This window comes from Gobio gobio (assembly GCF_949357685.1).
Source record: "Gobio gobio genome assembly, chromosome: 23".
Taxonomy (NCBI): domain Eukaryota; kingdom Metazoa; phylum Chordata; class Actinopteri; order Cypriniformes; family Gobionidae; genus Gobio; species Gobio gobio.
This window is the reverse complement of record NC_137119.1, coordinates 291,241-316,145: the sequence shown is the minus strand read 5'-3', so window position 1 is coordinate 316,145 and position 24,905 is coordinate 291,241. Positions and strand designations below refer to the sequence as shown.

The 24,905-nt window shown below is 46.1% G+C and overlaps 1 protein-coding gene across 3 annotated transcripts in view; it reads left to right on the top strand.

Moving 5' to 3' along the window:
* Nucleotides 1–22,743: 22,743 nt before the first annotated feature.
* The window catches only part of LOC307119583 (uncharacterized protein), a 60,692-nt gene continuing 58,530 nt past the window's right edge, over nt 22,744–24,905 (top strand). The window contains exons 1-2 of one of the 3 annotated variants that reach the window (XM_079805928.1): nt 22,744–22,870; nt 23,891–24,135. In XM_079805928.1, the coding sequence (XP_079662054.1) occupies nt 24,051–24,135 (85 nt within the window). In that variant the 5' untranslated portion in view covers nt 22,744–22,870; nt 23,891–24,050. Of the gene's footprint in view, nt 22,871–23,890; nt 24,136–24,905 lie in introns of those variants that run through there. The other 2 variants (XM_079805929.1, XM_079805927.1) reach the window with 2 other exon arrangements.

Below are 24,905 nucleotides of genomic sequence, written 5' to 3'. Positions count from 1 at the left end.
ATTGCAGAACATATTTCACTTTTCTTTTTGCAAATATGTGTTAATTTGCATTTCTGTTGTAATTTTCGTTTGTTTTACACTGCAGATCGATCAAACGGGTGTTCGTGTCGGCTGTTAATTGTAAGACTTGCTTTGTGAAGTCTTCATGTTATTTATGAGAGCCAGTATTGTCATTTCTTTTACACAACGGTCTGCAGTTTCACACACTTTCACGTGTTTCTTCATCTGCCGACGGTGTCACCATTTCTCATTTCACCCGTTTTTGTGCGTATGCCTGGGTCAGAGCTTGCGTGAAGGACCGCACATTTTCCCGCCAAGTTTGCTTTTTATAAATACCAATTATTGTGTAGAGAGCGGCGTATGCCTTCTTTTGTGCGTACGCAACGTTTATAAATGAGGCCCCTGAGGACCTGAGGATCCCTGATATGGTCATATGTTCTGGTTCTGCACAGCATTCTGTATGAGCTGCAGCTGTCTAATGGTCTTTTTGGGAAGGCCGGTGAGATGACTATTACAATAGTCCACCCTGCTGGTGATAAAAGCATGAACGAGTTTCTCTAAGTCTTGCCTGGAAACAAAGCATTTAATTCTTGATATATTTTTCAGATGATTATAAGCTGATTTAGTTATTGCTTTGACATGACTACTGAAACTCAGGTCTGACTCCAAAGTCACACCAAGATTCCTGACTTGATTTTTTGTCATTAGACCTTTAGCCTCAAGATATGCGTTTACCTTGAGAATTTCATCTTTGTTTCCAAATTTAGTGATTTCAGTTTTGTCTTTGTTTAACTGAAGAAAGTTTTGGCACATCCAACTGTTAACTTCATCAATGCATTTACATAGAGAGTCAATGGGGCTGTAGTCATTAGGTGATAGGGCTCAGTAGATCTGGGTGTCGTCAGCATAGCTGTGGTCAGCCATTTTGTTATTTTTCATTATTTGGCTGAGTGGCAGCATATACAGGTTGAATAGGAGTGGTGCAAGAATTGACCCTTGTGGGACTCCGCATGTCATGGATGTCCACTCAGACTTATGGTCACCTATACTCACATAATAACCTCTCTCTTCTAAGTATGACCTAAACTATTTGAGGACCATTCCAGAAAGCCCAACCCAATTTTCTAGCCTGTCAAGGAGTATGTTGTGGTCAACAGTGTTGAATGCAGCACTGAGGTCCAGTAGTACCAGAATTGATGTTTTGCCTGTATCTGTATTGAGGTGAATATCATTTATAATCTTTATGAGCGCTGTCTCTGTGCTGTTATGCGGTCGGAAACCAGATTGAAAATTGTCAAAGTATCCGTTTGAGCTCAAGAATTTGTTCAGCTGACTGAAAACAACTTTTTCAATGATCTTGCCTATGAAGGGGAGATTTGAGATTGGTCTGTAGTTGCTTAATATGGAGTTATCCAGATTTCTCTTTTTCAGGAGAGGCTTAACTACTGCGTTTTTAAGGGAGTTTGGAAAAGTCCCAGAAAGAAGTGAGGCGTTTACCACTTCTAGGAGATCTGCTTCTAAACAGTTAAACACACTTTTGAAAAAAGAAGTGGGGAGTGTGTCAAGAGCGAAGGTTGATGTTTTAAGGTGCTGTACAGTTTCTTCTAAAATTTTACCATCAATTGCTTTGAAATCAGTCATAGTAACTTTCTGAGGTTGTGGTCTGATCTGACTCACCCCAGAGCAACTCAACGATGTGCTGATCGCATTTCTGATATTATTGATTTTCTCGAAGAAGAAGAAAGCAAACTCACTGCATTTGCTGTCTGAGAGCATTTCACTGGGAATGTGACTCGGAGGGTTTGTTAGTCTCTCTACAGTAGCAAAAAGAGTGCACGTGTTGTTTCTGTTTCTGTTTATAATATTTGAAAAGAAGGCCTGTCTAGCTTTGCCTAGTTCTACATTGAAAGCACGAAGACTGTCTTTATAGATGGTATAATGGACTACAAGTTTTGTCTTTCGCCACATTGTCTTTTCATTAATTGCACTGCTGTTGAGTTTCTCTAAGGTGCTTTTTGTTTGCCACTCTTTTTTCTGACTTTCACAGGAGCAATATCATCAATTACACTCTTAACTTTTGAGTTAAAAGAGTCAAGGAGAAAATCAACAGAGTCTGCAGATATGCTTGGTGTTAGAGATACAGCCTTCATAAACAGCACACTAGTGTTCTCATTTAAGCATCTCTTTTTGACAGACAGATCTAGTTTCAATGGCAGGAGAGATTGATATATCAAAGAAAATACAGAAATGATCAGACAGTGCCACATCCTTAATAACTATCGAAGAAATGTTTAGCCCCTTACTGATAAGTAAATCTAGAGTGTGTCCACGATCATGTGTGGGTCCGTGAACATGTTGTGTCAAATCAAAGTGTTAAGAACAGTCATGAGATCTTTTGTTGTACTGGATTCAGCATTGTCAATGTGAATGTTAAAATCCCCAGCAATAGCAAAACAGTCAAACTCAGATGAGATTGCTGATAACAGCTCTGTAAAGTCATCAATAAAGGCTGGACAATATTTTGGAGGCCTGTAAATAATGATAAGCAGGATGCGTGGAGCACCTTTTAGCACAATGCCCAGATATTCTAGAGACAAATAGTCACCAAATGATACTTGCTTACATTGATAGACATCTTTAAATAGAGCAGCTAGACCTCCACTCCTCCTGACTGCTCTGCAGACACTCATAAAAGTAAAGTTAGGAGGGGCTGTTTCATTGAAACACAAAAAAGGAAATTACTTTGTAATTAAAGGTAACACTGCAGCGGATTTGGAGGCTAAAAAAGCCTCAGGATGTTTAGTGGCGATACTTACTACAGTAGTTCTGATAGAACCACAACCGGAAGATATTGTTTGGATACAGCAACAAGCAGGCCCTTATGAACACTCTATGGCATCAGAGCGGGGCCAAAAAAGATGAAAAAGATATTTGCCGTTCACATGAAGGAGAGATTGTTGCACCAACAGCACTTTTAAACATTCTCATTTCAGATGTGCACGGATTCGATCACTGCACAAGAGGGGAAGTAATACGGAAAATTAAACAACAAGGATATTGATCTCCATATTTATATGTGATGGTAGACAATTTTCTGTCCACAAATATGTGCCAAATACAATGAGCTATGGGAAACAGCACAAAATAATGATTGGTATAAATGGGCATCATTTACAGCAAAAGAAACAGGTTTGAGCAATTGCTTAATGTGCTCTAAATCACCCTTAAATAAGGTAATAGTTGTTCCAAATATGCATGATTACGTAAAATGTGCTGAATTTAAAAGTCACTTTTGCCACACAAATGCCTTTTTTAGACCTTACTGCTCAGCAGAATGTTTAGGTTTTATGGGAAATTCTAAACTTCAAGATAAATTTAATAGACCACATTGGGGAGATTGGTGTAGATATTGGGACGTGAATGCAAATATTAAACTGGAAAAAGAAAAAATAGAAGTCCCTAAATGGTACAGTATAGATTATAATCAAGAGTATGAGTGTTTTAATAAGTCTAAAGGAGCTCATAATTTGGGAAAATTTAAAGGAAAATGTACTACTATTTGGGACTTAGATAAAGCAAAGGGTTGGGACACAAAAATGCCTGTAAGAGCCCCAGAACCGCAAGCACTAGGAATAAGAAATGGGGGAAAAATGTATCCAGATGAAGAAGACTGTAAAATGTAAACTATAGCACTACCGTCAACAGAAGTATATGAAGATCAGACAATGGTAGTAGCAGATTTCTTTTGGGCTTGTGGGAGGAAAACACTTCTAGCTCCTTTGCCACTAAATTGGACAGGAGTGTGCGCTAAAGTACTATTAATTCAAGAAATTACTTAAATAGAGTGGGATCCAGAACAAAATACAATACAAAACACAAATAGAACCAAAAGAGCTTATGAACCAGACCCTAATATACACATAGATTCAATTAGTCAACTTAGAGGAATACCTCAGGAATATAAAGCAAGAGATGAAGTTAAATTAGGGTTTGAATCCATTTTTATATGGATTACACAAAACAAAAACACAGAATGGATTAATTATATTTACTATAATCAGCAAAGATTTATTGATGATGCATTAGCCGCACTAGGAGAACAACTAAAAGAAACAAGTGGAATGACATGGCAAAATAGGCAAGCCCTGGATTGGTTGCTGGCAGACAAAGGAGGTGTATGTATTATGTTTGGAGATCAGTGTTGTACGTTTATACCAAATAATACTGCGCCAGGAGGAACATTTAGTGACGCTATGTTGAAAATAAAACATTTAAGAATAGAAGTTTTAAGGCAAATGCTGGAAGTGAAGGCCGAATGTTCAAGGCGCAATGGGAGCATGGTTCACTAAAATAGGAATATTCATAGGAATAGCATTATTAACAGGAGGAATATTATTCTGTTGTGTACTTCCTATAGCAAGATCATTAGTTGTCCAAACCACGGTTAAGCATATGGAAGTGCTACAACATCAAGACAATGAAAACCTAATGGATAATAAGGACTGGCCTGATAAATCAAACTGGGTTTTACAAGCATTGGAAGTTGATTCAAGTACCTCCAATGAGGACGAAGAAGATGAATGATGAGCCAGACCCTGGGTGTGTGTGCTAGCCTAACCCCTGCCCAAAGGGTGACCCTCTACCATGCGCAAAGTATCTGGGTAAAAATAACTTTTAATAGTATAATGCATGGTTTGATGTTTGACTATTCTACATACAGTTAGGAAAATAAGTATTTGGACACCCTGTTTTCTATTTTATGTTCTCCCACTTAGAAATCATGGAGGGTCTGAAATTGTCATCGTAGGTTCAATTCAATTCAATTCAAATTTATTTGTATAGCGCTTTTCACAATACACATTGTTTCAAAGCAGCTTTACAGAAAGTGCATTTCATAGATGTACAGTAAAAATGTTAGAAAGACAATGTTAAAGAATAATGTTCGAAAAAGTTAATCAATCGTGTATTAATTTAGGCCATAACAACGCTGGCGTTGAGTCGTCTCTTCACAGGCGTCGAGTCGTCTCTTCACAGGTGTTGGGGCATCTGAAGTCTCCATGAGAGGCTGGATACAAACTGGAGCTGATGAACTATTTACCTCGGGACTAGTGTCCCGAGATAACAACAGAAAAGCAGATGGGAAATGATTAGCGTAGCTGCTGTTCAGAATATTATATTAATGCTTTTGATCCGATTTAACTGTAGTATAAAAAGATAATTATAATGTGAATGCTTGGCTAAAGAGATGCGTCTTTAATCTAGTTTTAAACTGGGACAGCGAGTCTGAACCTCGAACAATATCAGGAAGACTATTCCAGAGTTTAGGAGCTAAATGTGAAAATGCCCTCCCTCCTTTAGTGGACTTAGATATCCTAGGAATGACCAGAAGCCTCGAGTTTAGTGATCTTAAAGAGCGCGATGGATTGTAGGGCGATAGAAGATCCGTTAGATACACTGGAGCTAAACCATTTAGGGCTTTATAGGTTAGTAGCAATAGTTTGTAATTGATACGGAACTTCACAGGTAACCAGTGTAGAGATGATAAAATTGGTGTTATATGATCATATTTTCTTGACCTAGTAAGAACTCTAGCAGCCGCGTTTTGGACTAACTGTAGTTTGTTTATTGAGGATGCAGGACAACCAGCTAATAAAGCATTACAGTAATCTAATCTCGAGGTCATGAATGCATGAACTAACTTTTCTGCATCAGAAATAGATAGCATGTTACGTAGCTTAGCAATGTTTCTAAGATGGAAAAATGCCGTTCTTGTAACATATGACATATGATTTTCGAATGTCAGGTTGCGGTCTAATATAACACCCAGGTCTTTTACTGTAGTGGATAAAGTGACAGGACATCCTTCCAAGGTAAAATTGTATTGCGAGAGGTTTTGTGGGCAGTTTTTTGGACCAATAATTAACACCTCCGTTTTATCTGAATTTAATAGCAGAAAATTACACGTCATCCAGTATTTAATATCTTCAACACACGCTGTCAGTTTAGATAATTTAGCGTTTTCATCCGGTCGTGATGAAATATATAATTGAGTGTCATCAGCATAACAGTGGAAATTAATTCCATGTTTTCTTATAATATTACCAAGTGGCAGCATATATATAGAGAATAGCAGAGGGCCTAACACGGATCCTTGCGGCAACCCATAGTCTACTGACGTCATCTTTGATTTTTCCCCATTTAGACAGACAAAATGGTAGCGGTCTGATAAATACGATCTAAAGCAGTTTAATGCCTGTCCCTGAACACCAGTATAATTTTGAAGTCGATCTAAGAGTAGTTTATGATCTATGGTATCGAACGCAGCACTAAGATCGAGTAGAACTAGTATTGAGATACAGCCTTGGTCAGAAGCTAGAAGTAAATCATTTGTGATTTTAACGAGTGCAGTTTCTGTGCTATGATGCGGCCTGAATCCTGATTGAAATTTTTCATAGATATCATTTTCTTGCAAGAAAGCGCACAATTGAGCGGACACAACTTTTTCTAGTATTTTAGACATAAATGGAAGATTTGAAATTGGTCTGTAATTTGCTAGGTTATTATGATCTAATTGTGGCTTCTTAATGAGAGGTTTTATGACTGCCAACTTGAATATTCTTGGAACATGACCTAAAGATAAAGATGAGTTAATAATATTGAGAAGAGGCTCTTCCACTACAGGTAACAATTCTTTCAGTAGTTTAGTGGGTATTGGATCTAATAAACATGTTGTTGGTTTAGATGCAATGATAAGTTTATTTAGCTCTTCCTGTCCTATAGTTGTAAAGCGGTGTAGTAGTTCTTGAGGGGCGATAATTGCGGTTGAATCATAAGACATCATTAAAGATTGTACATTTACAATTTTGTTTCTGATGCTTTCTATTTTCTCAGTGAAGAAATTCATAAAATCATTACTACTAAACTGTAACGGAATATTTTGCTCAGGCGATGTTTGTTTATTTGTTATTCTAGCCACAGTGTTAAATAAAAACCTTGGGTTATTTTGATTATTTTCTATTATTTTGCGGAGATGCTCAGCCCTGGCTGCTTTTAGGGCCTTTTTATAACGTGACATACTATCTTTCCACGCGATTCTAAAGACCTCTAAATTTGTTTGTTTCCATTTACGCTCTAAGTTACGAGTTTCTCTCTTGATAACATGTGTAGCACTGTTGTACCATGGTGCTTTAGGTTTCTCTCTAACCTTTTTTAATCTAATTGGTGCAACAATTTCTAATGTGCTAGATAAAATCGTGCTCATACTGCTAGCCATTTCCTCTAGTTCATCTGTTTGTTTGGGTTCACTGAGCAGCTGAGACAGATCAGGTAAGCTATTTGAGAATCTATCTATAGTGGTTGGAAGGATTGTTCTGCCTGGTCGATAACGTGGCGCAACATGACAGATTTCAGCAGTACGCAGTATGCAAGTTACCATGTAATGGTCAGTGACATCATCACTTTGCGGTATAATATCTATATCGGTTGGGTTGGTTCCATGTGATATAATTAAATCTAGTGTGTGATTAAGACGATGAGTGGGACCAGTGACGTTTTGCTTAACCCCAAAGGAGTTTAATAGATCTGTAAATGCAGCCCCTAATGCATCATTTGTGTTATCTACGTGTATGTTAAAATCTCCAACAATTAATTCTTTATCGACGTTGACCAATAGATCTGAGAGAAAGTCTGCAAACTCTTTTAAGAAATCAGCCCTGGAGGTCTATATACAGTAGCCAAGGCTAGAGATAATACGGATTTCTTTCTTACATTTAAGAGCGTAACATTTAGCACTAGTACTTCAAATGAATTAAACCTGTGACCTGTTTTATGAGTAACATTAAGAATATCTCTATAGATTGTTGCAACACCCCCGCCACGGCCAATCAGATGGGGCTCATGCTTATAACAGTATCCTGGCGGAGTAGACTCATTTAGACCGAAATAATCATTTGGCTTAAGCCAGGTTTCAGTAAGGCAAAGTACATCGAAACTATTATCTGTGACCATTTCATTTACAATAACCGCCTTAGGTGTGAGCGATCTAATGTTTAGAAGACCTAGTTTTAGAAATTGTTTTTGTTCACTAATATTGAGATTTTCTGGTTTAATCACAATTAGATTTTTCCTAGATCCTACAGTAGATTTAATGTTTGACCTCACTAAACGAGGAATAGACACAGTTTCTATATAATGTTCTACACAGTTATGTTCAGACACAGTTTCTATATAATGTTCTACACAGTTATGTTCAGACACAGTTTCTATATAATGTTCTACACAGTTATGTTCAGACACAGTTTCTATATAATGTTCTACATTGGTACTTATGTCAATTAAGTTTGGACAGCATTGTTTTTGTTCACTAATATTGAGATTTTCTGGTTTAATCACAATTAGATTTTTCCTAGATCTTACAGTAGATTTAATGTTTGACCTCACTAAACGAGGAATAGACACAGTTTCTATATAATGTTCTACACAGTTCTCTTACGAGAGGTTCTCTCGTATTGCGTAAGTTCCTTACGCTACGGGAAAGTATTCTTTCTTCGAGATTTCTGAAAAACCCAAAATTATCCTTAATTTTGTAACATTGTCAACGCAGTGCGGCAGCCTGGCAGACCATAGCAGGCTATTCCAGCGTGCTATTGGCTGCTCTGCTGGCAACTGCAGCAGCCTATCGGTGAGCCCGCGTGACGTGGCGACCAATGAGGGCGCTTCGCGCCCACCTGGCTTCATTTGCCTACAGGTGGGGCGTGGCCACGTGTATATAAGCAGGGCTCACGGGCTGCATATTCGGTTTTCTTTTCTTCAGCGAAGCCCTTCGCATCGCTGGATCTGGAACCCGCCGCCGTGACCGCGCAGACAAGCAAGCAGAGGACAGCGCCTGAGGAAGCCGGCAGCATCGCGCCACCTTCAGCCTTCCGTGCCTGCTCTGCTATCCGGCAGCCCCATATCCTTTTACGCTCAAAGTGTTGTCGCCGCTGCGTCACACTTTTCACAAAAAGAGCCGAGCGTTGATACAAATGTCTCGTTCCACCTGCGGCTCGTGTCACGCGCAGCTCAGCTCCGGGGACCGCCATGTGATCTGCGCTCTCTGCCTGGGCCGTGATCACGCCGCCGCCGCACTCCACGCTGGCGGATGCCAAGAGTGCGAAGAACTGACGATGTCGACCCTGCGGGCTCGACTCGTCCTGTTCGAAGATGATATCCCTCCAGTCCCTGCCACGCCGCGCAAGAAGAAGCGCCGCTCGCAGCGGACTCCGGAGCTTGCAGAGAGAAGCTCGCCGGAACCTTTCCCGCCCGCTTCACTCTCGCCTTCCCCGCCCCCACCCCAGGCCGCCATTTCTGTTGCCGCCTCCGGGGATGAGGCGGATGCGGCCGCGGAACGCGCCGACAGCTGCTCCATCATGGCTTCCGACAGCGAGGACTGGTCTTCCGCGTCCTCTTCAGTCCGGGGCTCCGGACGCTCTCGAGCGGGTGAGGACGCCGAACTCTTGCGCCTTCTCACCCGGGCTGTCGAGCAGCTAGGCCTCGAATGGGCCCCGCCCAAGGTGGCAGCGCCGAACCGACTTGACGGATGCTTCCTAAACAGTCGCCGCCGTGCGCCCACCTCCAGGACTGCACCCTTTTTGCCGGAGCTTCACGAGGAGCTCGCAAAGTCCTGGAATGCGCCATTCTCCGCGAGGGTCTCGTCTCAGGCTTCTTCGACGCTCTCACAAGTTGACGGCGCGGCCGAGAAAGGCTACAACGCTATCCCTCCGGTGGAAGAGGCGGTCGCAGCGCACCTTTGCCCGCCTGTCAGAAAGCCTTCCTAGGAACTAATGTTATTGTTTCCGCACGTTCCGTTAGTAGTGACACACCGGTAGAAGATGACGGTCAATCTTTGTTTATGCTGCGGGGTATGCACTGTTTAATGCGTGAATTCAATACATGTAAGTACATATATCCAGTTATATCTTTACTGTAAGTGTCATGCATGTAATGGGTAATCTGCGATGTTTATATTTGTCGAGTTTTCCGTTCATTTCGGCCGTAATCTTCCATACTAATCTGCTGAGTCATCACGAGTCATCAACGCGCTAGTGTTCCGTTCCGATACAGCGCGAGTGTTTGTTTACAATCGCTTACAGCTGTGTGCTACTGTATTTTCGTCAACTTTGTGGTTATTAATACTGACATTTTGGTTAAATATATATTTCTAGTATTGTTTAGTTGATTTCCTTAAACCAAATTGTGCAATGAGACATACATGTTAGACGAATATCATTTGTAAATTATTTCTCTTTATTTCTTTCTGTAGACCATACATATCACTGCTGCATACCGCAGATGTATACAAGACTGTGAATAAATACCTCATCAACAAGAATCTCTTCTCCATTCCTGATTCTCTAATCGGAATCTGATCCATATTTGGCCGCCTCAACCAGTTGAAATATAGATGATAGTGAGGCTTCACTACATTATTATGGTCCTTCGAGCCGGATTGAGAGCAAGTTTAAACCAATATGGATCCAGCTGAAAGTGACACATTAGAGACAATGGACAGACCACGCCGCAGGACTAATCTGCCGTCTCACTTGGACGATTATGAGGTTGACTACCGACCCGCTGAGGACCCTCCTCCTAACGCTTCTTCCCACTGTCCCAGTCAATCAAGAAGCAACTCGAGGAAAACGTCTCGCAGTGGTGCAAGCTCTCATTCCAGGACAAGTAGGCGTTCTATAACCTCCACTGGCGTTTATCTTCCACCTGAACTCTCTAGTGTCCAGACTGCTATTTTGGAGGAGAAGATTAAACAGAGGCAGTTAGACAGTCTCCGCCAGCAGGTTGAGGAGGACTCACTGGCTGATGTGGAATACCAACGGCTACAGACACAAGCGAAAGAAGCCCAGCGCATTCAAGAGGAAGCTCTCACAGCAAAGGAGGCTTTATCCAAGCATCTAGAAAGACAGCGTAAGCTGCAACAAGCAGAGACTGAGCTTGAGGTAGCGAAGCTAGTATCCTCCATGCTAATTACAGACTCTGGTTCAACAACTCCTGTGCCTCCAGGCTCACCGGACAGCCTTTTGCCTCCACCTCAGCTTGTACACATTAGTCCAGCCATAAGTCCACCTCATCCATCATCCTCTCTCCAGCAGCCCGCTACTCAATCACCAGCTGTGACCTCAACCATACAAATCCGTCCATCTGAACAGAATATTCCTGATAACTCTTGGGTGTCTCAGCCATCACTTAGACCTCTGCAGTTGACAGCTGAATCTAAGAGTGCGCCACCTGCAGTGCACCACCGATTACCACAAGCAGTCTCATCACCTGTCTCCAATGTATTTCAGACTACCCCTATAGCTGCTCCAGCTCGTACAGTGCTATCACGATCGAATGTGGTACCTCAACTTCACTCAGGAGCCATAGTCATGTCTAATGCTGCACAGCCTTTGAGTACAATCATGCCATCTATGCCACAGCGGCCTACCACAGCAACACTGCCACCACTTACAATGCCATATGCGGCACCGCAGACAGTAACCCCTCCAGTGGCAACGCGCACACGTCTGCTGCAGCCTCCAATTACCAGCTATCAGGCTTCCGCCATGCCACCTACTGGCTCCAGCTATGCTCAACCACCTTCATTCTTGCCCGTTCAACATGATGGTCATCCAGCATACCCTGGTACAGAGCTACTATTTGCATCAGCCTATGGCATACCACAGCCCAAGTTGCCTGTGTTTGAAAGTGGTAATGAGAGTGACTTTGCCTTGTTAAAGTTGGCCCTGGACAATTTGTTGAGCAGTCATAGCCACCTCAGTGAACAGTACAAATATCACGTCTTACTCAGCCATTTAAGACTTCCCAGTGCTCAGCAACTGGCTAAAGCCTATATGTACCATTCACATCCTTATTCAACTGCTCTGCAGGCTCTTCAAGATAAGTATGGCCAGCCAAGACAGCTTGTGCAGTCAGAGTTGGGTGCCATCATGAACACTCCACCACTCAAAATGGGTGATGCTAACGCTTTTGACTCCTTCGCATTATCCGTTCAATCATTAGTGGGCATGCTGAGGACTCTTGAGGGCCAGAACGGTTATGAGCTCATGTGTGGCTCTCACGTGGATCGTCTGCTAAGTAAATTACCATCGGCTTATCGTGATGGCTTTGTTGAATACTGCCTGAGCAGGGGCATTCTACAGACGGGTACCGACAAGACCTATACGCTTCCTGATCTGGCCGCCTGGTTAGAGATCAAGTCTCAAGCGAAACGCATCTCCAGCCGAGCTGCAACCTTGTTCCAGAGCGACTCATTTAAGTCCTATGGTAAGGCGATGACATTCACTCGTCCAAAGGAACGACCAACACCAGTTCTTCTGGCCAATGAAAGCATCACAAGGCCCCCTAAATCTGCAGACCTGAAACCCAGCTCAAAGCTAAAACCATATTGTCCCCATTGTGATAACAGGGACCATTACCTCAACTCATGTGACCAATTCAAGAAGTTCACCACTTCTCAAATCGTCGCTTGGATTAAAGAGGGAAACCGCTGCTGGAGATGTGGTCGGACACATGCAGTAGAGGCCTGCAACCTCAAGCGTCCATGCAAGGTCTGTAAAGAGATCCATCTCACCGTTCTACATGACTCCATTAATGACACTTCTAGGGCTGTACTCATGGTAAGCACGCCACCTACCAGGATCTATCTTGATAGACCTAACCGTTCCCCGAAGGTCATGTTGAAAGTGGTTAAAGTCCTCCTCCACAATGGTCGACACACTATGGAAGCCCATGCAGTCCTCGATGACGGGTCAGAGAGAACAATAGTGCTTCAGCCAGTAGTTCAGCAGCTCAAGTTAACTGGTACACCCGAATTGCTTCCCCTACAGACAATTCAACAGTGTCACACTGAACTTGATGGGTCTTCAATATCTTTTGAGGTGTCCTCAGTATCCAAGCCCATGACGAAGTTTAGTATCCGCAACGCATTCACTGCAACCGGTCTGTGTCTAGCGGAGCACAACTACCCAGTGACTGCCCTCCAGAGTGCCTATCGACACCTGAAGGATCTGCCGCTGCCTCCTGTGGACAGGGTAAAGCCATTTCTCCTTATCGGGTCAGATAATCCCCACCTTCTGACTCCAATTCAGCCCATACGCAAAGGCCCAATAGGAGGACCCATTGCTGTCTGCACACAACTTGGATGGTCTCTCCAGGGCCCGATGAGTCCAATGCAACCCTCACGAGGGAATCAGCAGTGTCTCCACATCATGACAGTCCCAACCGGGGATGAACTTATCCACCATGTAGAAAGGCTCTGGCAAGTTGACACCCTCCCTTACAACGAGAAAATGGTCACCAGGTCCAAACAGGATCGAGAGGCTTACACCCTGTTGCAGAATGCCACAATCCGGGTGAATGTGGACGGTGTTCAACGTTACGCTACACCATTGCTGAGACAAAAACCGGTGAGTTTACTCCATGCAAATAAAGAGACTGTGCTTCCCAGTTTACGTAGCACTGAGCGCAGGCTGGCCCGGGATCCTGAGAGGGCTAAAACCTACTGCACTGAGATCCAGAAGTTGGAGGTGGCTGGTTATGTGGCTAAGATAACTTCAGAGGAGGCAAACGATAGTGCAGAGTCTTGGTACATCCCGCACCACCTGGTACACCACAACGGTAAAGACAGGATTGTCTTTAACTGTTCCTTTAAACACCAGGGACAATCCTTGAATGATCAACTGCTGCCTGGACCGACATTGGGACCTTCCTTGCTAGGTGTCCTCCTGAGATTCCGCCAACACACTGTTGCAATCAGCGGGGACATCAAAGGTATGTTCCACCAGGTACGCCTGCTGCCCAGGGACAGGTCAGTGCTGAGGTTCCTGTGGAGAGACATGTGCAGGGAGATGGAACCTGATATATATGAATGGCAGGTACTTCCGTTTGGCACTACATGCAGCCCATGTTGTGCTATTTACGCCCTTCAACATCACGCCCAAGGACACAAAGATGACATGGCTGACCTGGTCGACATAGTAGAACATTCATTCTACGTTGATAACTGCCTCCACAGCACGCCAACCATAAATGAAGCTAAAGTAATAGTGGATGGACTGCGTCAGATGCTCTCCGGTGGAGGCTTCGAGATAAGACAATGGACAAGCAACGTGCCATCTGTCATCCAACACCTTCCTACAGATGCCAAGTCTGCTAATAGCGAGCGCTGGTTGGCACAAAGCAGCACTGACCTCCAAGAACCCACTCTTGGTCTGCGGTGGAATTGTATCAATGACACCCTGGGTTACAACTTGCGCTCAACGGAGACCACTGCCCCTACCATGAGGAACATGTATAGGACTTTGGCGAGTCAATATGACCCTTTGGGGTTCATTATCCCATTCACTACCAGAGCCAAGGTTCTTATCCAAGACCTCTGGAAGCACAAGCTTGGGTGGGACGACCCCATTGAACCTCTGCATTTGAGAGAACAGTGGCTTACCTGGGTAGGAGAACTCCCGACTCTCCTTCAGTTGCAGTTCCCTCGAACATACACCTCGGCATCCATTGACAACTCTCCAGTCATCCGAGAGCTGCATGTCTTTAGTGATGCATCGGAAAGAGCTTATGGTTCGGTAGCCTATTTGCGTACCACAGATGGTCAAGGACAGGTCACAGTAACCTTCGTCTTAGCCAGATCTAGAGTGGCTCCAAGAAAATGCCTGTCCATGCCTCGCTTGGAGCTGAGTGCCGCACTGACTGGTGCCCAGTTGGCTAAGGTGATCCAAACGGAGTTGACCATTCCTCTTCACAAGGTTACTTTCTGGTCTGACTCTACTACTGTGTTATACTGGCTGACATCAGAGTCCTGCCGCTATAAGGTGTTTGTAGGAACGCGTGTAGCAGAAATACAGACCCTCACCGATATGGCTGAATGGAGGTATGTTGAGTCCGTTCACAACCCTGCTGACCACATCACACGAGGGCTTACACTAACCGAGATAACAGGCCCGCATCAGTGGAGCTCAGGACCGGCTTTCCTAAACCAGCCATTGGACCAGTGGCCATCTACACCTAAAACTAAAGAAGAGCCAGACTTCAGTGAGTTAAAGAAGGGTGCCTTCATTGGAATGGTTTCCGAGCCTAGTAGTTCCATTCCTGATCCAAGCCAGTTCCACGCATGGCACGAGCTCATCCAGGCAACTGTTAGATCCCTGCATGGGGCGGCCGGCACAGACACTGACTCTCCTGTCGAGGCTTCTGATTATATTGAAGCAGAGAGGCTCCTCCTGGCACAGGCTCAAAGTGACTCATTCCCGCTTGAAGTCAGGGCTTTAAAGGCCGGACAGTCGATTCCAGCTGACAGTCGTTTGAGCTCTCTCGCCCCTGAGTATGATGGGCTCACTGGTCTCATTAGAGTGGGTGGCCGGCTACGTCGGGCTAGTGACCTTGACCTGGAGACTATTCATCCAATTGTGTTGGACTCTAGCCATCCCGTCACCAAGCTGCTAATTAAGGAGACAGATCAGCGGCTCCTTCACCCCGGCTCAGAAAGGGTCTTGGCTGAACTGCGTCGCCAGTATTGGGTGCTTCGAGGCAGAGAAGCAATTCGTAAACAGCAACGCACCTGTCAGGAATGTCAGCGGTGGCGCGCCAAGCCTCAAACCCCGCGACTGGCTGATCTACCACCCTGCAGGCTCAACCTGTATAAGCCACCTTTCCATTCTACTGGCGTAGACTGCTTCGGCCCATTTACAGTCAAAGTTGGTCGTCGCCAAGAGAAAAGGTGGGGGATCATTTACAAATGTATGACGACACGGTGCGTGCATCTGGATCTATTGGAGCATTTGGACACTGACGCATTCCTGCTCTCTATGCGCCGATTCATAGCACGACGAGGCACGCCCATGGAACTGCTTTGCGATAATGGCACTAATTTCGTTGGAGGTGATCGAGAACTTCGAGAGACCTTCAATGCCATGTCACCAAGGCTCCAGGAGCTGCTGGCTGGGCAGAAGATCCGGTTTCGCCATAATCCACCAAGTGCGCCTCACTTCGGGGGAACCTGGGAGCGTGAAGTGAAATCAGTCAAGACAGCACTGCGTGTAATCCTGCGAGAGCAGTCAGTCCCTGAATCAGTACTGCAAACCCTTCTGGTAGAAGTTGAAAGCATCTTGAATGCCAAGCCACTTGGTTATGTATCCTCAGATGTCGCAGACTTTGATCCAGTGACTCCGAACTTACTCCTTATGGGTCGCCGCGATGCCTCTCTACCTCAGGTCCTGTATGACTCCAACAACTTGCTCGGAAGACGGAGGTGGAGACATAGTCAGGTGCTGGCTGACCGTTTCTGGACTGCCTTCATTCGCCATTACCTCCCAGGCTTGCAGGGTCGTGACAAGTGGAGGACAGATGGCAAAGAACTGACAGTAGGCCAAATCGTGCTTATTGTCGATCCGCAACTTCCACAGGCACTCTGGCCTGTTGGCACAGTGATGGAGACTCTAGCTGGGGTTGATGGTAGAATCCGTATCGCCAGAGTCAAGGTTAAGGAGAAAACCTACACCCGTCCAGTTGTCCGCCTGATCCCAATTCCTCACCTTGAGGACGATGAGACGGATACTTCAGACAGACTTTCTTAGTGTGTTCAATTATCCTGGCAGATAATTGGGGGCGGCAGTGTCAGAAAGCCTTCCTAGGAACTAATGTTATTGTTTCCGCACGTTCCGTTAGTAGTGACACACCGGTAGAAGATGACGGTCAATCTTTGTTTATGCTGCGGGGTATGCACTGTTTAATGCGTGAATTCAATACATGTAAGTACATATATCCAGTTATATCTTTACTGTAAGTGTCATGCATGTAATGGGTAATCTGCGATGTTTATATTGGTCGAGTTTTCCGTTCATTTCGGCCGTAATCTTCCATACTAATCTGCTGAGTCATCACGAGTCATCAACGCGCTAGTGTTCCGTTCCGATACAGCGCGAGTGTTTGTTTACAATCGCTTACAGCTGTGTGCTACTGTATTTTCGTCAACTTTGTGGTTATTAATACTGACATTTTGGTTAAATATATATTTCTAGTATTGTTTAGTTGATTTCCTTAAACCAAATTGTGCAATGAGACATACATGTTAGACGAATATCATTTGTAAATTATTTCTCTTTATTTCTTTCTGTAGACCATACATATCACTGCTGCATACCGCAGATGTATACAAGACTGTGAATAAATACCTCATCAACAAGAATCTCTTCTCCATTCCTGATTCTCTAATCGGAATCTGATCCATATTTGGCCGCCTCAACCAGTTGAAATATAGATGATAGTGAGGCTTCACTACACCGCCTTCTGGTTGGCGCTCAAAGGCTGCCCTCCCGTCTAAGGCCTGCAGAGTGACGTCATCGCTGATCGGCCGCGCTTTCGCTGCCTCCGGTCAAGCTGCGTCCGCTCTGCACTCTATGGCCGTGCTGCAAATCCTCCAAGCTAATCTCCTCCGCGACATGGACGAGAAATGCTGTGACGCTGAGTTAATCACGGATTTGCGAAGCGCGACGGATCTCTCCCTTCGCGCCACCAAGACCGCAGCACAGGCCCTCGGACGCTCTATGGCCTCCCTCACGGTAGCTGAGCGCCACCTCTGGCTCACGCTCGCGGACATGCGAGAAACAGAGCGCGCGGCCTTCCTAAACGCCCCGCTCTCTCCGTCTGGGCTTTTCGGACCAGCGGTCAAGGGGATCGTCGACCGTTTCTCCGAAGTGCAGAAAACGACGCAGGCCATGAACCTTTTCCTGCCTCGACGCCCCGGCGCTAGCAATAGCTCCGCTGCTCGCCGTCCTCGTGACCAGCCAGCAACGAGCTCCGCGCAGCGCCCAGCGCGGCCCCCTTCGTCTCAGAGAAGACCGAGCGGCCGCCCCAGATCGCGCTCTTCCAGCCGTGGTAAGCCGCCTCCACCTCGGGGCCCCCGGCCTAGGATCACGCTGAAGCCCGAGCCTCCAAAGTCCTCCTAGCAAGAGGCGAGAAACGACGGTTAAGTCCCGCCGCGGCCGGACCACCGTCAAAACTCTTTTTCCTGTCAGCCCCCACCACTGTGGCTGCTGCAGATGGATTTCACGCAGCCAACGAGCCGGCAAAAATGCCTTCTCGCCTGTCAATAACCGCCGTTTTTACGGCGAACCAGAGAAATCACAAAAGTTGCATTATTTCTGGTCGCACGGCTCGCGCCGTATGTGTTTCAAATGCAGTAAATGTGCCCACTTTTCTGTGTTCACCCCTGCACACAAGCACTATAAACCCTGTGTCCCCCACTCACATAAAGCGGCCACCGGCCGCTCGAGTGCTAGAGTTAGGTCACGTGTCCGCTTGTTTGCGTCCACGACTAACCACCACACGCGCTGTCACACAGCCACTCTTAACCGGTCATGTTCCACGCGTAAGAGTTGTGCCCGCTCAAACGCGCTCACACATTTTCGCGAACATTATGCCTCAGGCGCCACGCGCCACGCCACACACCATTTATTTTCCGCCCAGGGTGGCCGGAGCGATGAGTGTAGGGCCGCACACAAGCCACTCCCCGCTCGAAGCGGCAGAGATGCAGTGTGTAGGGCGGCCAGCCATCGCGAGCGATCGGCTGGCCCACAGCAAAGAGAGCGCGCGCACTGCGCCCGCCCCTCCTATACGGGCCGTCAAACCCGCGAAGCGCGGCGTTTCGAGCCCGGAGGCCGTTCTATCCCGTGTGGCGCACGCGAGAGCGTGGGAAGCCATTCCAGGTGTATCAGAATGGGTGCTGAAAACAGTGAAGCACGGCTACACTCTGCAGTTCGCTCGCCGCCCTCCGCGCTTCTGTGCGCGTACAGAGACGAGAGTGAGCGAGGAAGTAGCACATCTACTTCGAGCAGAAATAGCCACGCTGCTGTGCAAAGGGGCTATAGAACCGGTTCCCCACTCTATGAGCGAGTCAGGCTTTTACAGCCGGTATTTTCTCGTGCCAAAAAGGGATGGGTCGCTCAGACCGATTCTGGATCTGAGGCGTCTGAACAAAGCTCTTATGAAAAGATCGTTCAAGATGCTCACGACCAAGCAGATCCTCACGCATATTCGCCCGAGAGACTGGCTAATCTCCCTAGATTTGAAAGATGCATATTTTCAAATCAAGATAACGCCGCGTCACAGGCCATTCTTACGATTCGCCTTCGATGGCCAGGCTTATCAATACACCGTCCTTCCGTTCGGCCTGTCACTAGCACCCCGTACATTTACGAAGTGCATGGACGCGGCCCTCGCTCCTCTGAGAAATCGAGGGATGCGAGTATTGAACTATCTGGACGATTGGCTCATCCTGGCGCAGTCGGAGGCCGAGCTCCTCGCCCACAGGGCAATGCTGCTCAGCCATCTGGACAGCCTAGGGCTCACGGTCAATTGGACCAAGAGCTCATTAGTGCCCACGCAATCAACCTCATTTCTGGGTTTGAATCTGGACACTGTGGCAATGTCAGCCCGCCTGTCACCCCATCGCGCGCGCCAAGTTCGGCGCATGGCTGCGTACTTTCGGCCAGGCAAAATCGCACCTCTCAAGCTGTTTCAGAGGATGCTGGGACGTATGGCCTCAGCTGCAGCTGTGCTCCAGCTGGGCTTAATGCGCATGCGCCCGCTGCAATGCTGGTTAAACGCCCGAGTGCCTCACAGGGCCTGGGCGTCCGGTGGCTTCAGGATCAGAGTGACTCAGGGCTGCGTGTCAGCCCTAGAGCCCTGGTTAGTAGCCGACTGGTACCAGAGGGGAGTGACGATGGGAGCCATCTCACACCGCAAGGTCATCTCGACGGACGCCTCCACCACGGGTTGGGGCGCCGTTTTCGAGGGCAGATCAGCCTCGGGCCTTTGGTCGAGCGAGGAAAAACTCCTACACATAAACTGTTTGGAGATGATAGCGGTAGAGAACGCGCTCAAGCAGTTTCTCCCGCTTATACGAGGACACCATGTGTTAGTCCGGTCGGACAACACCACAGTGGTGTCCTACGTGAACCGGCAGGGCGGTGTCAGGTCCAGAGGTCTGGGCAATCTGATAGAACGCCTGCTCGTGTGGGCACACAGCTCGCTGCGCTCGTTGAGAGCTGCGCACGTGCCGGGCCACCTCAATGTGGGCCCGGACAAGCTGTCCAGGGGCCTCATTCTCCCAGGAGAATGGTCCCTGCACCCCCAGACAGTCCAGCTGGTATGGCGCCTGTTCGGCAGAGCGGAGCTCGACCTCTTTGCAACAAAAGAGAACGCCCGCTGCCCGACGTTTCTGTCCAAAAGCGAGGATGCGCTGTCCCAAACTTGGCCCAGCCTCCCGCTGTATGCTTTCCCGCCGATCTCCCTATTGCCCCAGGTCATAGCGAAAATCAGGGAAACGCGCCGTCCGGTGCTCCTTATAGCACCGCGCTGGGAGAACCAGATTTGGTACCCAGAGCTGGTGAAGCTGTCGCACTCACCCCCCTGGCCAGTTCCGCTGAGAGCAGACCTTCTCTCTCAAGCAGGAGGCTCAGTTTGGCATCCCCATCCAGAGCGATGGTCTCTGCATGTATGGGTGACCAACGGATACCCGTTGACCTGCCCGAAGGGGTTATGAACACGATTTCACACTCTAGAGCCCCCTCGACGAGGCGGTTATATAGTTCTAAGTGGTCGGTGTTCACTGAGTGGTGTGTTTCCAAGGGATTGGACCCACAGCAATGTGGGGTCCAGCGGGTGCTCTCCTTCCTCCAAGAGCTTTTGGAATTGGGCAGGTCCCCTTCCACGCTCAAAGTGTATGTGGCGGCTATAGCAGCGTTCGCTCAGACGACGCTAGGTAGCACGCTAGGAAGGAACGAGCTCATCGTCCGTTTCCTCAGAGGAGCCAGACGGATGAATCCCCCGCGGCCCCCGTCGGTTCCTATATGGGATCTGGCCTTGGTCCTAGAGGCCCTGAAGGCTCATTCCTTTGAACCGCTCGAGACTGTGGAACCAAGGTTCCTTTCGCTGAAAACCACGTTTCTGATAGCTCTGGCTTCAGTGAAACGCGTGGGGGATCTACACGCGCTCTCAGTGAGCCCGACGTGTATGGAGTTCGGTCCTAATGACTCTAAGGTCATTCTCAGACCGAGGCATGGTTATGTCCCCAAAGCGATCGGCACTCCCTTCAGGGCGCAGATTATCTCCCTCTCGGCTCTGCCAGCATCCGATGAGGGGGACGGTGGCAATTTCCTCTGCCCTGTCAGGGCATTGAGGGTTTATGTCACACGCTCCGCCGCCTTCAGGCGTTCTGAGCAGCTATTTGTTTCGTTTGGTGGGCGCACTAAAGGTCTCGCCTCCTCGAAACAGACCCTGTCCAGGTGGATAGTGGACGCGATTGCAACTGCATACGCTTCCAAACACCTGCAGTGCCCGCTAGGTGTCAGAGCACACTCCACCAGAGGCATGGCCTCTTCGTGGGCTTGGGCCAGAGGGATTTCCATCCACGATATCTGTATGGCGGCAGGCGCCTCCCCGTCTACGTTCGTGAGATTTTACAATCTGGAAGTTCCTGCCTTACAGGCGAAAGTGTTATCAGTTCAATAGGGCCGTTGGTTCTGCCCAGTGATTCTGCGCAGACATAGCTCACATACTGGTAGTAAGTTCGGTACTAGGCTCATGTGAATTTGAAGAAGACCGGCGGTGCCGTTCCCTCATTTACGAGACGAGCTGTTGTGAGTTTGAAGGTGACCGGCGGTGCCGTTACCTCACTCATATAACAAGATATTGTGAATTTGAAGGCGACCGGCGTTGCCGCTCCCTCATTCATGAGACAAGGTGTGGTGAATTTGAAGGAGACCGGCAGGTGCCGTTCCCTCATTCATGGGACAGGGTGTTGTAACCACCCGTCGTAAACCACCCGTCAGTTCGAATGAAGTGTCTGTATATGTGGTGGCCCGTTTTTTCTTTACCGGCCACCCTGCCCGAGCAGTGTTATGGTCCCCGGTTCCCTGGGATACATATGCTGTATGCGAGGCGCGCACGGCGTTGACAATATGTTCCCGTAGCGTAAGGAACTTACGCAATACGAGAGAACCTCTCGTAAGAGAACGATACTCGGTTACTTAACGTAACCTCGGTTCTCTCTAGAAGAGGGAACGAGTATTGCGTTCCTTGCCGTGCGCCCCGCTGGCTTTTACGCTTCAGAACTAAGAAAACCGAATATGCAGCCCGTGAGCCCTGCTTATATACACGTGGCCACGCCCCACCTGTAGGCAAATGAAGCCAGGTGGGCGCGAAGCGCCCTCATTGGTCGCCACGTCACGCGGGCTCACCGATAGGCTGCTGCAGTTGCCAGCAGAGCAGCCAATAGCACGCTGGAATAGCCTGCTATGGTCTGCCAGGCTGCCGCACTGCGTTGACAATGTTACAAAATTAAGGATAATTTTGGGTTTTTCAGAAATCTCGAAGAAAGAATACTTTCCCGTAGCGTAAGGAACTTACGCAATACTCGTTCCCTCTTCTAGAGAGAACCGAGGTTACGTTAAGTAACCGAGTATCGTTATGTTCAGACACAGTTTCTATATAATGTTCTACATTGGTACTTATGTCAGTTAAGTTAGGACAGCAAATACTGCAAATACTGTGATTTGGACTTTGACTTATTAGGTGCATGTCCACTGTGAGAGACATAATCTATAAAAAAAAATCCAGAAATCACAATGTATGGTTTTTTTTTTACTATGCGGCCCCTTTAAGAAAAATGACGCGCACTGAGCATGCGCAGAAGAGAGAAGCGCGAGCGGACGAGCTGAGATCAGTTTAAACTGAAAGCGACGCTGTTAACGATCGTGAATGAAGGACAAAAGTGTAATATTTCCTCCGGATGCCTTATATTTCCAGTCTGCAGGTGAGAGATGTTTCTCAGATTACAGAGTTTAACATTAATCAGCTCCAGAGTTTACATGTTTAAGACCAATGTAATGAAATGCGTTGTGTGTCCTGGTTTATTATGAGTGTAATAATATGTTGGCAGAGAGTTTTTCACAGACTCTGACTCTATTACACCAATAAAATGTGCTTAATGTGCCACTTTACAGAAGATCTCAGACATCAGCATAATGAATGAGGGGAAAACAGGGAACTTTAGGAGACAAAGAGGCTTTTCAGCAGCTCAGCTAAACATGATGGTCCTGTTGTTTCTCAGACTTTGGACAGGAGTTCAACAAACATTGTTTTAATGCAAATAATATCTAACTTGTATCAAAATACTCCATATTCCTGACAGAAATTGTATGGCACTCAGGTATATTCTATGCAATTGTGTTTATAGAAAAAAGCGAGATGCATTTCTAGTTTCAACATTATTTGTTATTCAGATATTCCTCTGTAAAAGACAAAAGTATCAGCTGTGTGTAAAGTGACACACGTTTGGTTTTTGGCCACTGAAAATGTGAACAATTGACCAATTTACTCATGAAACCACATTAAGATCTCCATATCTCTGACATTTAACCATATGGGGCCTTTAAAATGAAGAAACCAAAAGAAATGCTTGATAAGAACCAGAATATAAGAGGAGTTTAGGATATCATTAATACTTCTTGAGTTACAGGCATGCAAACTTGGGGCAAAAAACACAATAAGTGATTTTGTCCCATTTTTGAACAGTCACTGTTGGCATATAATGCAACAAAGATGGCTAAAGTCGACAGATTTTACTAATTGTCCTACCAATCTCTGTTTAAAATAAAATAAAGCTGCCATCTTTTTAAAGTCATTTTACCCTCCTGTAATTTGGCTCCGAATCTCTAAAGAATTGTAGATTACTCAGTAAATATACATCCATGACATTTAATATTTAGGCTTTCATCAGAATTTATATTTGTCTTTCTTCAGAAAAAAATATTAACAAAATATATATTTTTAGCCAGGTCTGGTCAACTCTGGTAATTTACCAGTGAAGCCCCTCCCACCAGTGAAGCCCCTCCCACAACAATTCACCAATAAATACTGGGAATATTCCCATCATCCTACAAGAGAAGGACAAACTCCAGGTGTAGCAGCTGAAATCTGTGTGACTGTTAAAGATGGAGTTCATTAAAGAGGAGATTGAAGACATGAGTTATCCAGAACCATCCAGAATAAAACATGAAGAGACTGAGGAACAAATAGGTTGGTGTCCATTCTTCATTCTTCATTATTGACTGCTTTGGTGGCTGTAAAATAATAAGAAGTAAATAATAAGCAGCAAAAGTGCATATTTTTTTAGTTTCAAGTCATATACTGGGGAAAGATACTCTTGTTCCATGTTGTTACAGGGTAAGTGTGGCATCTGCTATTATGAAATGCTAATGAAAACTAATTTGGTTGAAGCATCAAACCGCACATACAACAATAACTACAGTAATCCACACGACCCCAGTGGATGAATCAATGTCTTCTGAAGTGGAATTAGACGTGTTTGTAAGAAAAATACCAATATTTTAAACTGGATACTGTCGTTTCTGACCAACAGAGAAACTGAGAAAACGCTGAGAAACTCTGTGGATGTCGGAGGCTGTCAGTTTTAATTTTCTTTTATTTTTTAATTATTGCTCACAACAATATACAAACAATGAAAGATAATCGCAATGAGAAATGCGTTACGTATTCAGAATACAAATTAAGATTAACTGTATTCCGTTTAGGGCTGAACGATATATCGTTATCGTATCCATATCTAGATATGAACTTTCAAGATATTATTATCGAAAAAAGCAACGATATAGACGATATAGATTTCCCCTCTCCGCGCTCGCCCTGCATACAACTCTGGCAGACTGGCAGTCACAACAAACATCAGTTTTACTAGTGCCCTTGAATGCACCGCTAAAGCCAGCGCGCGCGCACTACAGGGACTTGAGAGGGGGGCGGCGTTTCCATGGTGACACGTCATTGCTTGT